An 11,539-nucleotide genomic window follows, 5' to 3' on the forward strand; every position below is an offset into this window, starting at 1 on the left:
ATTAATTGGCTTCAATTTTCTTCAGTTAAAAAGAAAAAAAAAACCAACAAAAAACCAACCCCATAAAAAATAACAAAAACTCAAAACACCACCAAAAACCAAAATCAGACCACCATTAAGAGCAAAACTGGATGTTAACAATCTCTAAACTTGTTATTCTTTCCATCAATATACAACAAAAGGAGCAACAACACTTGAGCACAACTCTTTCTAAATTATGTTGTGTACTTCAGGCTGAAGAAAACAGGAAATCTGAACATACTGCTAGATTACCTCCGCTGAGCTAATATCCTAGTCTAACGCTAAAATGCCTTTCAGAGAAATTTATTGTAAACTGGGATTTTTTTTGTCATGTCAAGCCAAACTTACTACACAGGTAAACATGAACATGTAGATTTTAAATACTGCCTTCCTTCACAAACTTCCCCATTAGGGGAAGAGCTGGAAACAAAGACTGTGAATTGCAATGTTAGAAAGAGTTGCCTATATCTTAAAACTATGTGCTTGATAATCTTGATATAAAAATATTTCAAGTATGATGCATCAACCACACATGCTTATTTAAAAAAATAGATTTGTTGGCTACTGTTAGTTGATTTTTATTAGTTAAGAAATAAGCAGTAATATCAAACTGAATTCTGTTTTTATGTGCTAGGCATAAAGAGCTTGAATATTTCATTCACCCTTGCACAACACAAAAGTCATTCTTATTTTGCTGAATGCATAAATGCAGCCTCTGTAATCCCTTTCAGATAAAAATACCTTCACATTTCCCCCACTATACAGTTATTCTAAAACTACTAAAAAGGCTACTTGGTGAACCTCTTCCTGTGCCCAGCTTCACATGAAGATGTTAGTCCCGTGTGGACAGGCACAATGAATCAGAGTAAGCAGGCAGCAGAAATAAAAGAAAACCCATCAAACAGCTAATATCGAGAAACAAGCAGCAACACCCCAACCAAAGCTTAAAAATACCATCAGCTGGTTGGGAGGGCCTGTTCCCTTTCCTGTTTCATTAAAAACCGCCTGTTATTCCTCAGGTATAACCCATGATGCCACATGATGGCAGCAAACACCAAGCTCTGGCCTTACCTGCATGGGCTGGTCACCTGCTGCTCTAAAGTCTTCAAGCTGCTGCATGTGCCATGCAGGCACACCGTAGGGCTCCTCGGCAGGCCTGCAGTCCAGGGGATTTGCCCGCAGCTGCTCCTTGAGCCACATCTGAGTCCTCACTGCCGGCTGTATGGGAGCGCCGCTCACAGCCTGCTGTCCCAGGGTCGCGTATCTCTGCCCGAAAGCCTCGCAGCCGCCTGCCCCCGGTTTGCTTTCAGGTAAGGCACTGTAGGTCAAGTCTAAGGCGTGTCTCCTACTTGGGGAATCCGAAACAAAGTCGTCTTTGCTGCACGTTTCAAATTTGTATTTGCAGTCCAGTAGAGAAGATCGCTTTTTCCCCATTTCTTTGTCCTCAATCTTGAGCAACTCCATGCTGTCATGCAAACAACTTGGCCCATTTGTCCTTAATTGAGGTGGCACAGCTTTGTCCGTGCCAGCTCTGTATTCCACCGAATGACTACTTCCATCTTGGCTGAAATTATTTGGTGAGCTGAGTTTAGACAAGGAGGACCATTTTCTTACAGGTCTTGCATCCTTCATGTCAAGAGAGTTGTCCAGGGCTCCTTGATTTCTGCCTCCTCCTGACCATACAAAGCTTGTACTCCATTTTGAGCCATCAGACTTGAAAGCTTCCCTGTGTTTGGAAAGTGAAGAGCTGGCACCAGACAGCATCACATGGGCAGTGGGAATAGAAACCAGTGATCGGCTGGGCTTAAATGATGATGTACCACTTGAAGTTGAGTGATCTGTGAAGAGAAATTTATCACGTAAATAAGTGCAACACAGAGCTCATTAACATTAGTTCAGATAGGACAAAATATCAAATTCAAGGTTAAATGCAAAAGTAGAAGGAGAGAGGTTTCTTGACAAAATAGGGCCTTCTAATCATTCTAAACCATGAGAATAGAAACTAATTAAAGTGTGAGATTTTCGAGTTTATTTTGCTCAGGTGTCATGATAACAAAAAGAAAAGCGCACTAAGCATTGGCAACAGAAGCTTCAGATAGAATTCTCAGACTGTGAGCCAAAGAAACCATTGCCAGCTTTAAGGTGGCAGGATGGATTTCTCCCCCACCCCACATATACTAGGGAGTTTCTATACCACAAACAGTAGAGGCGTTCAGGAGCCCCAAGACTGGTTCTTCTTCCATCACCCTTCTTCTCATTTTTTGAAGGCAGAACGATTCAATAAATGCACTTGGTAAAATGGCAATGCTGTAGACAAGCCGGTTTAATAACGGTCACTGGGACAGAGTTATTCATCCATTCTGGATCTCACCCATCTCCAAGTATGCTTCCTTTGCTGTGTTTGGCTGGGAAAGAGTTAATTTCTTCCACAGTACCTGGTATGGGGCTATGTTTTGGATTTGATCTGGAGACTGTGTTGGTGATTTAGGGATATTTTAGTGCCTGCTAAGCAGTCCTTACACATAGTCAAGGCCTTTCCTGCTTCTCACTGCACCAGTGAAGAGGCTGGTGGTACACAGGGAGCTGGGAGGAGACGCAGCTGGAAGAGCTGACCCCAACTGACCAAGTGGATATTCTGTATCCTATGGCACCATGCTCAGCAATAAAACTGGGGGAAGGCTGGTTTGGGGGTCTGCTGCTTGGGCAACAGACAGCTGGTGGTGACCAATTGTTTTCATTTGCAGCATTTCTTGGCTCTTCTTTCTCATTACTTTTCTTACTATATTTTTCCTCAGGAAAAGACACTCAGGGAAAGCAGGGATGGAAATGCACATTAGAAAGAAATGCCTCTCCTCTTGTACAGGTAACTCCTTAGCTTGAGGCTGCTGGCTTTGTAACATTCAAGAAAACTAACCTTTGTACTGAACCTTACGCAGAAGCTGAATCTGACACAGCACAAAGTCAGTCCAGCAAAGGCAGCAGTCCTAGGCCTTTTTATATCCAAAGAAAATAAGAGTGTATTAGGATTCAAAAAGAACTGACCTATGTTTTAGGCTATGCAGATTTCTAGGAGTAGAAATGTTACATCTGCAAGAGAAAGGTAAAAGAAATCCTGTCTACATGTATTTGTAAAACTTAAAATAGTAAAAAAATCTATAATAGTATTTAATATAGCATTTTCCATCTAAAATACTCACTTCATGTTAGACATCCATGGTTTTAAAACTGAAATTAAAACCAATAATAATTAAAAATACATCTTCTTAATTTATTAGATTATAGACTTATTAATATGTGGTAGATTTTTATTTTTCCTTTTTCTAAATTTAATTTTAAAATATTTAATTTTGAGTTAAGATTTAAACTTCTTCACTTCCAATTCTAAACTCTTCAAACAGATTTGAACTTGGAATACCACTTATATCCAAGTACAGCTAATGGATGTCTCCAATAATTTGTCTCAAAGAGAAACACAGTAATTTTGGCTTCAAGTTGTCCTAATTAGTTTTCCCATTAACACTCACTGAAACATATGAGAAAATTCACACTTTTTCTTAGAGCATATTGCTCAAGTCTGCCTTGCCTGCAGGCTCAGCTGGAAAGAGAACCAGTCTGCCTTTGGAAACACCTCGCAACACAAAAAGCAGGAAATTCATAGATTTCATTGAAATTAGGAGAGAATACAAAAAGCATCATGAAACTTAAGAGACATTATGTCTTCTGTAGACATACAGGAATAAGGAATAAGCTCCATCTGGCCAAATCCTGACAAAGCCAACTTTATCCAAGCAGCAGGTTTTCCCTTCCATACAGGTGGGGGTACGCAAATGCCAGTTCAGACCTGAAAGCGCTCTCTCCTTGGGATTACTTGGGGTTTACTTCACTGATCTGGCATTTATTTGAAGATTACAAACACTCTCAAACATGGCCTGTGTGTCTCCAGAGTCTTTCAAAGCTTAAAACTGCTCTCTTTAATGAAAGCTGAAAGAGACATGGGGATAAAAAGTAGCTAGATGCTACTGGTTTTCCTTTCAGCAGAAAAAAGACTGTATGACAACTTCTTTTCAATTATCATAATAACTTTTTCAGGTGCCCACCACAAAACTCCCTGGAGTACTTTTCTAGCAAGCATGACATTTTAATACCTGATCCAGTACTTCCAAAGCCACATAAATAAGAGAATTGAAAGCACGCTGTTTTAAAAACACATCACAAGATTTCTACCATACAATAACAGCAGATGGAATAAAAAATTAAGAACATTTCATATGGCTTTCTTACCATCTTGTGTTACACTTCTGAAATATTTAATTACTGCTTATCTGGCATAGAAAATTATGTAACAGAACTAATTTTGGTCTTAATAAAAAACTAATCACAAAGAGAGAGCACAGCAGGCACTTTCTTCTGAAAGAGGGGTAGAAGAAAGAGACTCCTCAATATAAAGTTAATGAACACCTTCTACTCATTTGTATTTTCCCGTGCTATGCTTTTTATATTACTGGAAGAAAAACCTCTGAAGTAATTTCTCAGGCCAGACACACCACCCTCATGCAGCTACTTAAAATCCTTATCTATCGCCCAAAAGTCAGTCAAAACACAAGTCAGTAAAGGTTCACTGTAACCCTCAACATCTTAAGCTGCAAAGTGATACCAGTGCTATGAGAACTCCCATGTAAGATACACCTCTGACAAATTCTTCACTATTTCAGATAAGATATTATCATACAATAGTAGAGTAATCAGCTAATACAGTTACCAACTATTAATTAAAATCAAAGTGTATCTGATACATGTGTTTCTGGGATGCATGTGTATCTAATGCTGCTGAAAAGCAGTGAACCTTCCTTGTGTGAAGGACTTTGAAATCTGATATTTTATCCCGGGTATAATTAGAACGCCCTGATCATGGAGAAAAACACCAGTATTAAAAGCAGCTGACCTTCTCTTCCTGTCCTTCCTTCCCACTCACCTCCCCAAAACACTTACATAGTTTACTTCAATCCAGGAAAATGAATGGAACTATTCTTACTAACTGAGCAGAAGATAAACAGGGGAAGTCAAGCCTGCATTATACAAACTGAAGGTCTTGAATCTGGCTGTGGTTTAGCGAACAAAAGCTCTGACATTCATTATAGGACCTCAGTTCCTCTGAACTGTTCAGTAGCTCTTAACTGCACGGACCCCAGCAACAGGCCACAAACAATTCCAGCATCCAGCATAGGACTGAAGGAGCTATGGGTCTTCCATCTACCATGCAAGCATGTGGATGCTTCCCACAAATCTCCAAAAGAGCTGTTTTCAACAACAGAAGTGTATAACTCTCCTGAGAGTTGGTTGAAAGACAAAGACATTGGGATGATGTGCCACTACAGTAGTATTGATGCTACATGTGTGCTCCTCCCTGCCTACCTACTCACAAACCAGACAGGCCTTAATGCAACAGAGATAATCAGATGAGCAAAATGAGACATTTCAAAGTGGCCAGGCAGGAGGCCAGTTCTTGTAAGAAGTCCTAAGCAGACTGACTCATCACCCTCTGGAAGCAAAAGCATGCCTTTCCAGGGTGCAGCAGCACTCACAGGAACGGTTTGGGCTTGGTTGGTTTGCTAGGGGGTTTTTTGGTTTTTTTTTTGGTACTGTCTTGAATTCTTCATCATTCTTTTTACAGGCCTTTTTCATATTACTTCATGTTTACTATTTCAAAATATGAGGCGAATGAAGGAAGGAATCTCTGCAAATAACTCCCTTCCAAAGAATGAATAAGAACATGCATCACAGAAAGCTGTGGCAGAAAAGCAGGGAACTGTTCAGACACTTAACAAGTTTTGCATGAGAAGAAATTCCTAAACATTATTTGTTTATAGAGTTCTGTGTTTGAACAGCAAGGAACGAATATAGAAGAGTAACTAACAAAAAACTTACTAGAGAAAAAACATAATACTAACTGAAGTTAATTTTAAATAGTATTAAATGCTAAAATACCTACTGCCAGTAAAACATCTATGCCTTCAAAGCAGAAACAGCCATGTGGTGTTTAGAAGCAAGTCAAATTAATATCAATTGGAAAAAAGAAGGAAGTTCGCTGCCTTCCACCATCACCATCACTGTACTGCCAGTATCAATCAGAATTCTTTTACATAAGATGTGGGTTGCAAACTCCAAGTCAGTTCTACTTTGTTTCACATTAATTGTATGGGATTTTCTGTAACCTACTGTGTTGCATACCAAAGGAATGCAAGTTGTACCTAAAAACTCGCTAGTTTTAAAAGGTGAAGGAATTTAAAAGCTATGTAATTCACAAATAATTTGAACAGTACAATGCTGAATAATATGAATGTGAACTTGAATGTGAACTTAGAAGGTTGAAGTTAAGATGAGATTTTCAAAAACTGAAGCAATTTTGTTGCTTTTAGGACTTTGTTTCAGATGAAATACTGGTAAAGCTACTACCCCTCAGCAATGTTATTATGGAGAGATGGAAGAAGGAACAAATGGCAGGACAGCCTCACAGGCCTCCTACAATGCACAGGTATCAAAAAATGCTACAAGGCAATTTTAAAGGATTTTTAGTAAGCAGAGCAGAAAGCCATGCTGGAAAGAGTAAAAACTGCACTCACAAATATCAGGATGGCATCCACACTTATGCAAGGAAAGAACTGCAGAGGTAACACTGAGTTCCAGCAAATGGCAAACAGCTTCTTAGACATCCTTACAAACAAAGGGAATGCTATGTACATATGAACATACTTGAACAGAAACTTGCTTAACACATCCCATCTAATTTATTAAGACCTGGCCATTTGGTGTCCATCTTCCTTAGCCTCCTCCTCTACAGCTAATGAATTTGCTTTTCCCCCAGTTGTGACTTCTCATTCTCTTCCACACCCTTGAGGCAAACACACCTTCTCCCTTGTTTGACAGAGAGGTGACAGGGTAGCAACAATCATTCTCAAAGTAAGCAATGAGGACAGCATTCTCAATTTGCAAACAATACAAAAACAGCGAGTGAGAAAAAAGTATGTTCTAAAATGTATTAAAGTTTAACAAAGAAATTGTCACTGAACAAGAGGAAATTATACCTCCTCACTTAGCAACTGAAAAACACTTACGCAAAGAAAATAACTTGTATTTCCCTATTTTCACATTATTCACACCCTGTTTTCATCTCACCATGTAAAAGGTTGCCTTGCTTCACTTAGATTTACCTGAAAACACTATTTTCCCTAGCACATAGTATTGACAAGGAATGTGCCTTGCAGGAGCTACTACTTTGTATTAAGCTGCAGTATTTCTGGTACTGAAATACTCTTTCACAAATCCGCTCTTTTATCAAGTCTCATTAGGGCACAGCCAACACTCACCAGCTTTGATTTATTTAAAGAGTGTTGTCCCATGCTTGAGAGGTCATCCTTAACATCAGGTTTCCACCATGCCTTATGAGATAGCAGACCTGGTAAAAACCTCATTAGCAAAGTTCTAAAGATTCTAGCGGCAAGAACACACAACTAAGTAACACAGCGGGCCACACCTTCATATGATCTCACCTTAGCACTACAAATCAATCTCTGCATTCCACATTCCATTTCAAGAGCCGAAGTTCTTAATTCCATCACTTAATTGAGATGGCAAGAGGCAATCTGAGCATCTTCCCAAAGAATTGCGGGGGGATGATCAAAACAAAATCAGTACCAAAATGAAGCACACAGAGATATAACATTTGCTTTTCTGATCCTACATGATCAGTTAAAAAAACACTACACAGGAGACAAAGTCTGTAGAAAGTGTTAGTTTACTCTATGTGCCACTGCAGTCAGATTTGAGGTCAAAGTTCTCAGTACTAACTGATATTAAAATACATTTGGTAGAATGACCTGTCATCCAAAACATTCCTCATTAAAAGTTAATATACATTTCCCTGACTTTTATAGCTGGTTTGGGTTTTGATTTTTTTTTTTGGTGCAAGAAAATACTGGGTAAAATGATCCACATTCTGCTTTTAAATAAACTTCTTTAAACTAGCTGTTTGGCAGTACTAATTATAACACCCAAATAATAAAATTTTACATGTGTTTCAACAAACGAAGCTTAACAAAAACTTCTAACAACAGTTTGTGTTTTGCAAAGGTTGACTTCAGGGAGACTGTACCAAGGCAGTGCAACAGTTTTTGATAGGGGAAAACAAATACAAACTCCACAAACAAACAGAAAAAGGCAAGTGCATGTGAGTGGTACAGTAAACCTGAGGTCTTAACACTCACTAGGTATATATATGCAGAGAAAAAAAAGAAAACCCCTAAACCCCCAACATACCAGATACACACCAAGTAGATCTGTCCTGCCCAAGGGATCTAGCATAACTGGTATTTCAGGACACACAAAAAAAAAAGAGTACTGCCTATTAATATTTCTGTGAACTGCCAATTTACCCAGCAATATCTAGGCTAATAATACTCAGCTGGGGAATCCACAACTCTTCGAAAAAATTTAGTAACTTCTACTCTTGAGCCAGATCTGGGTCAACTTAGCTCACTTAAATGAAACCCAGATTCAGAAGATGATATAACAGGGGACTGTAAAGGAAAGTAGCAGTGTATAGAGGTGAGATGCTGCCACTCCAAAATGAAGTGAGGCCTGTGCAACAAGGGCAGCTCTGACGAACAAGCACACATTTCAAAAAGCAGCAGGCAAAATTTGTTTTACAGGAAAAGATTATTCAGCAGAGAAAAATAAATTACAGCAAAGTCAACTACTGCAAGATTCTATTCTTGTTTTCCCTACCCTACTCCATTATTCCAGATGCCAATGTTAGAGAATTAAAATGAATGTTAGATTCATTAAAAGAAAAGTGACAAATACAATACCATGGGATATTTAACTGAAGCAGAAAATATTTCACAGATTTGATCTGAGCAAATAGTCTAAAGCAAACAGCAGGTAAGCCCAAGAGCAAATTTTCACTCCATATCAGTCACTGAAAACAAGTTATTTATGACTGCTATTGGTCCAAGCTTGCAATGGCCATCTGCTAAATTAATCTGTAAAGAGAAAGGCTAACCAAACTTATATAAAAATCTCTTTAGGTGAGAAAACTGAGCACATTAAGATAGAATTCTGTCTTAAAAGAATGAACTTGTTTTACCAGACTATAATAAAACTTTTGATTTATGCACTTTGCCTCTTCAACCAAGGATATCACAAAGCCACTGTCAAATATAATAGCAATTTCTAGAAAAACAACATAATAAAGGATGCTCTGAGCAACCATTTCCAAAAAGCTAAACTTTCCCAGCAGTAAGTGACACACACACAAAGAAACATCCCATCCTCAATGTGTTCTCTTGATGTGCCTCTCTACACTAAGCTTCAGCTTTGGTGCTATTTTGCTGCCATACATGTATAGCACCTGAGAGAGAGCTGTGCTACAGGATGTTCACAGGCCACTATGTGAGCACATGTGAGTTACAGGCATCTGGCTCCCACAAAACAATAAAAAATATTATGCATGTGATGTGGATGCTCTATGCAAAAGAGCATAAACCAAGCGTAATTTGAATCCCCCAGCATCTATCTTCTCCAGCCATCTAAGAGCTATTTTTAAGAAACAGTTATATAACTAAGTAGAACAATTTTTAGATTAATGGGTTCTATTTTCACCCCCCCAGATAAGAGGATAAAGCAATATTCCAGAACAGCAGTCACGTAAACAGGCAACTTGATTTCGCTGAAACAGAAGCATGAGTGAAAACCTATACTGCCACAGGGAGTTTCTTTTGTAGTTAGCTGTCTCATTTTTTAGAAGTCTAGATCTTAACTTGCATTTGCCCTTTTATGAAGGCCATCTACAGCTTCTAATTCCATTTTCCAACAAGCAGCACTTAACAGTGAAGACGTAAAGAAATCATATGTCCCCCTAGGACCTTCTTTAAAAGTAACGGCTAAAGGGGAAAAAATACTGTGGATGGCACAATATATCTCTTCTCCTTCCTTTATGTATCTGCAAGATGCCCATGCCACAAATACCATCTACTTCAACAGCCATCAGATACCCCCTCTTGCTGGCATTATTTTTTTCATTTCCAGCTGGGGATGACTCAAAAAAACTAGAGTACCTTAGCCCATCCGAACAGAAATCCATCCCTGCCCTCCAGAGGGGGATAATTCTAAGTATTTTTGTTCTCTGCAAGAGAACACCCAGTACCAGGTACATACTTACCCTTTCCTATATCAAGACAGATGCAAGCTGTGCATTCTCAGTCTCCACAGGCAACTTATTTCTATCATCCCAACTCTCAAACTTGGCTCTGATACCATCTCCTCCAACAACATTCCCAGATTAGCTAGGCTGATACCTTTCGGCAGCAAAACTACTTCACCCAAGACATGAAGAGCAAAGGATGTGCAAGTGAAGACAAACTCACATGAGGAGAGTTAAGAGACATCCTCTAACACAAGGGACAGAGCAAAACCTGAGGGCTCCCAGAGAGCACTATCATTCCAGAGAGTTAAAACTCTGTGGCTGACCCACATTTTCTTCATAACTACAGGTAGAAACAGAGCCCTCAATTCTATGTCATGTAACTTTAGAAGGTTAAATCCCACTTTCAAGGAGACTGGAGTGTCTGGCTATGTTTTTGAGATAATTATCCACTAACAACAGTTTAACCCCTCTCTCTACTAAGACTTTGTATTGAAATAATTTAAAATTTATTAAATATTAAAATATTTAGAGTCAGCTGGTACCTGTTATCCTTACCACAGAGCAGTGAATCTCTTGGTTCACAGCCCACCAGGAATAGCTCTAAACAGGACCAGCACCCTTCAGTTTTATGCCAGGCCACACAAGTAGGGAAGAGAGAACACACCTTCATCTTTTCTCCCAATCTCACATTTCAGCTTCATTTCCTCTACTGATCTCCCTCAACTGAGCTTTGCACAGTAGTCATCCTCCTAGTTTACCTCTGCATTCTTACTTCAGGAGTCCCAGCCCAAACCCATAATCATAGAACAGAATCATTTAGGTTGGAGAAGACCTTCAAGATCATTAAGCCCAACTATTAACCCAGCACTACCAAGTCCCACACTAAAACCTCAAGCACCATATCTACATGTTATCTTTTGAAAACCTCTAGGGATGGTGACTCAACCACTTCCCTGGGCAGCCTGTTCCAATATCTGACAGCCCTTGAATTGGTAACTCTTCCAAGTATCACAGAGACTTCTGTACAATCAGAACCACACATACACTACTCAGATGCAAACAGAAATCCTTTAACAGGCAGCAGCAGGTGCTGTGAGCAGCCCCAGCAGTGAGGCTGCCATGGGTGCAGTGAGGCAGGAGGATACTGCTTGCTGGTTCTCCCTGCTTCACAGCAGCACTGTCCCTGCTTGACTCCTTCCTCCTGCTGCAGACCAAGGTCAGCCCAGGTCGCCAAGCACAGCCAGCCTGCCCTGCTGCAGCACTGCTGCTGCTCTGCACCTCTTGGAAGCACTTCATGGGCCACAAGCAATTTACTGA

The 11,539-nt window shown here is 39.6% G+C and overlaps 1 protein-coding gene across 1 annotated transcript in view; it reads right to left on the bottom strand.

The window, feature by feature from the left end:
• Positions 1-11,539, bottom strand: part of CEP85L (centrosomal protein 85 like) — a 90,651-nt gene that overhangs the window by 62,654 nt on the left and 16,458 nt on the right. The window contains exon 3 of the mRNA XM_031066723.1: positions 1,093-1,859. Within this exon, the coding sequence (XP_030922583.1) occupies positions 1,093-1,859 (767 nt within the window). The remainder of the gene's footprint in view (positions 1-1,092; positions 1,860-11,539) is intronic.

This window comes from Geospiza fortis, unplaced genomic scaffold, assembly GCF_000277835.1.
Source record: "Geospiza fortis unplaced genomic scaffold, GeoFor_1.0 scaffold98, whole genome shotgun sequence".
In the NCBI taxonomy this organism is placed as follows: Eukaryota; Metazoa; Chordata; class Aves; order Passeriformes; family Thraupidae; genus Geospiza; species Geospiza fortis.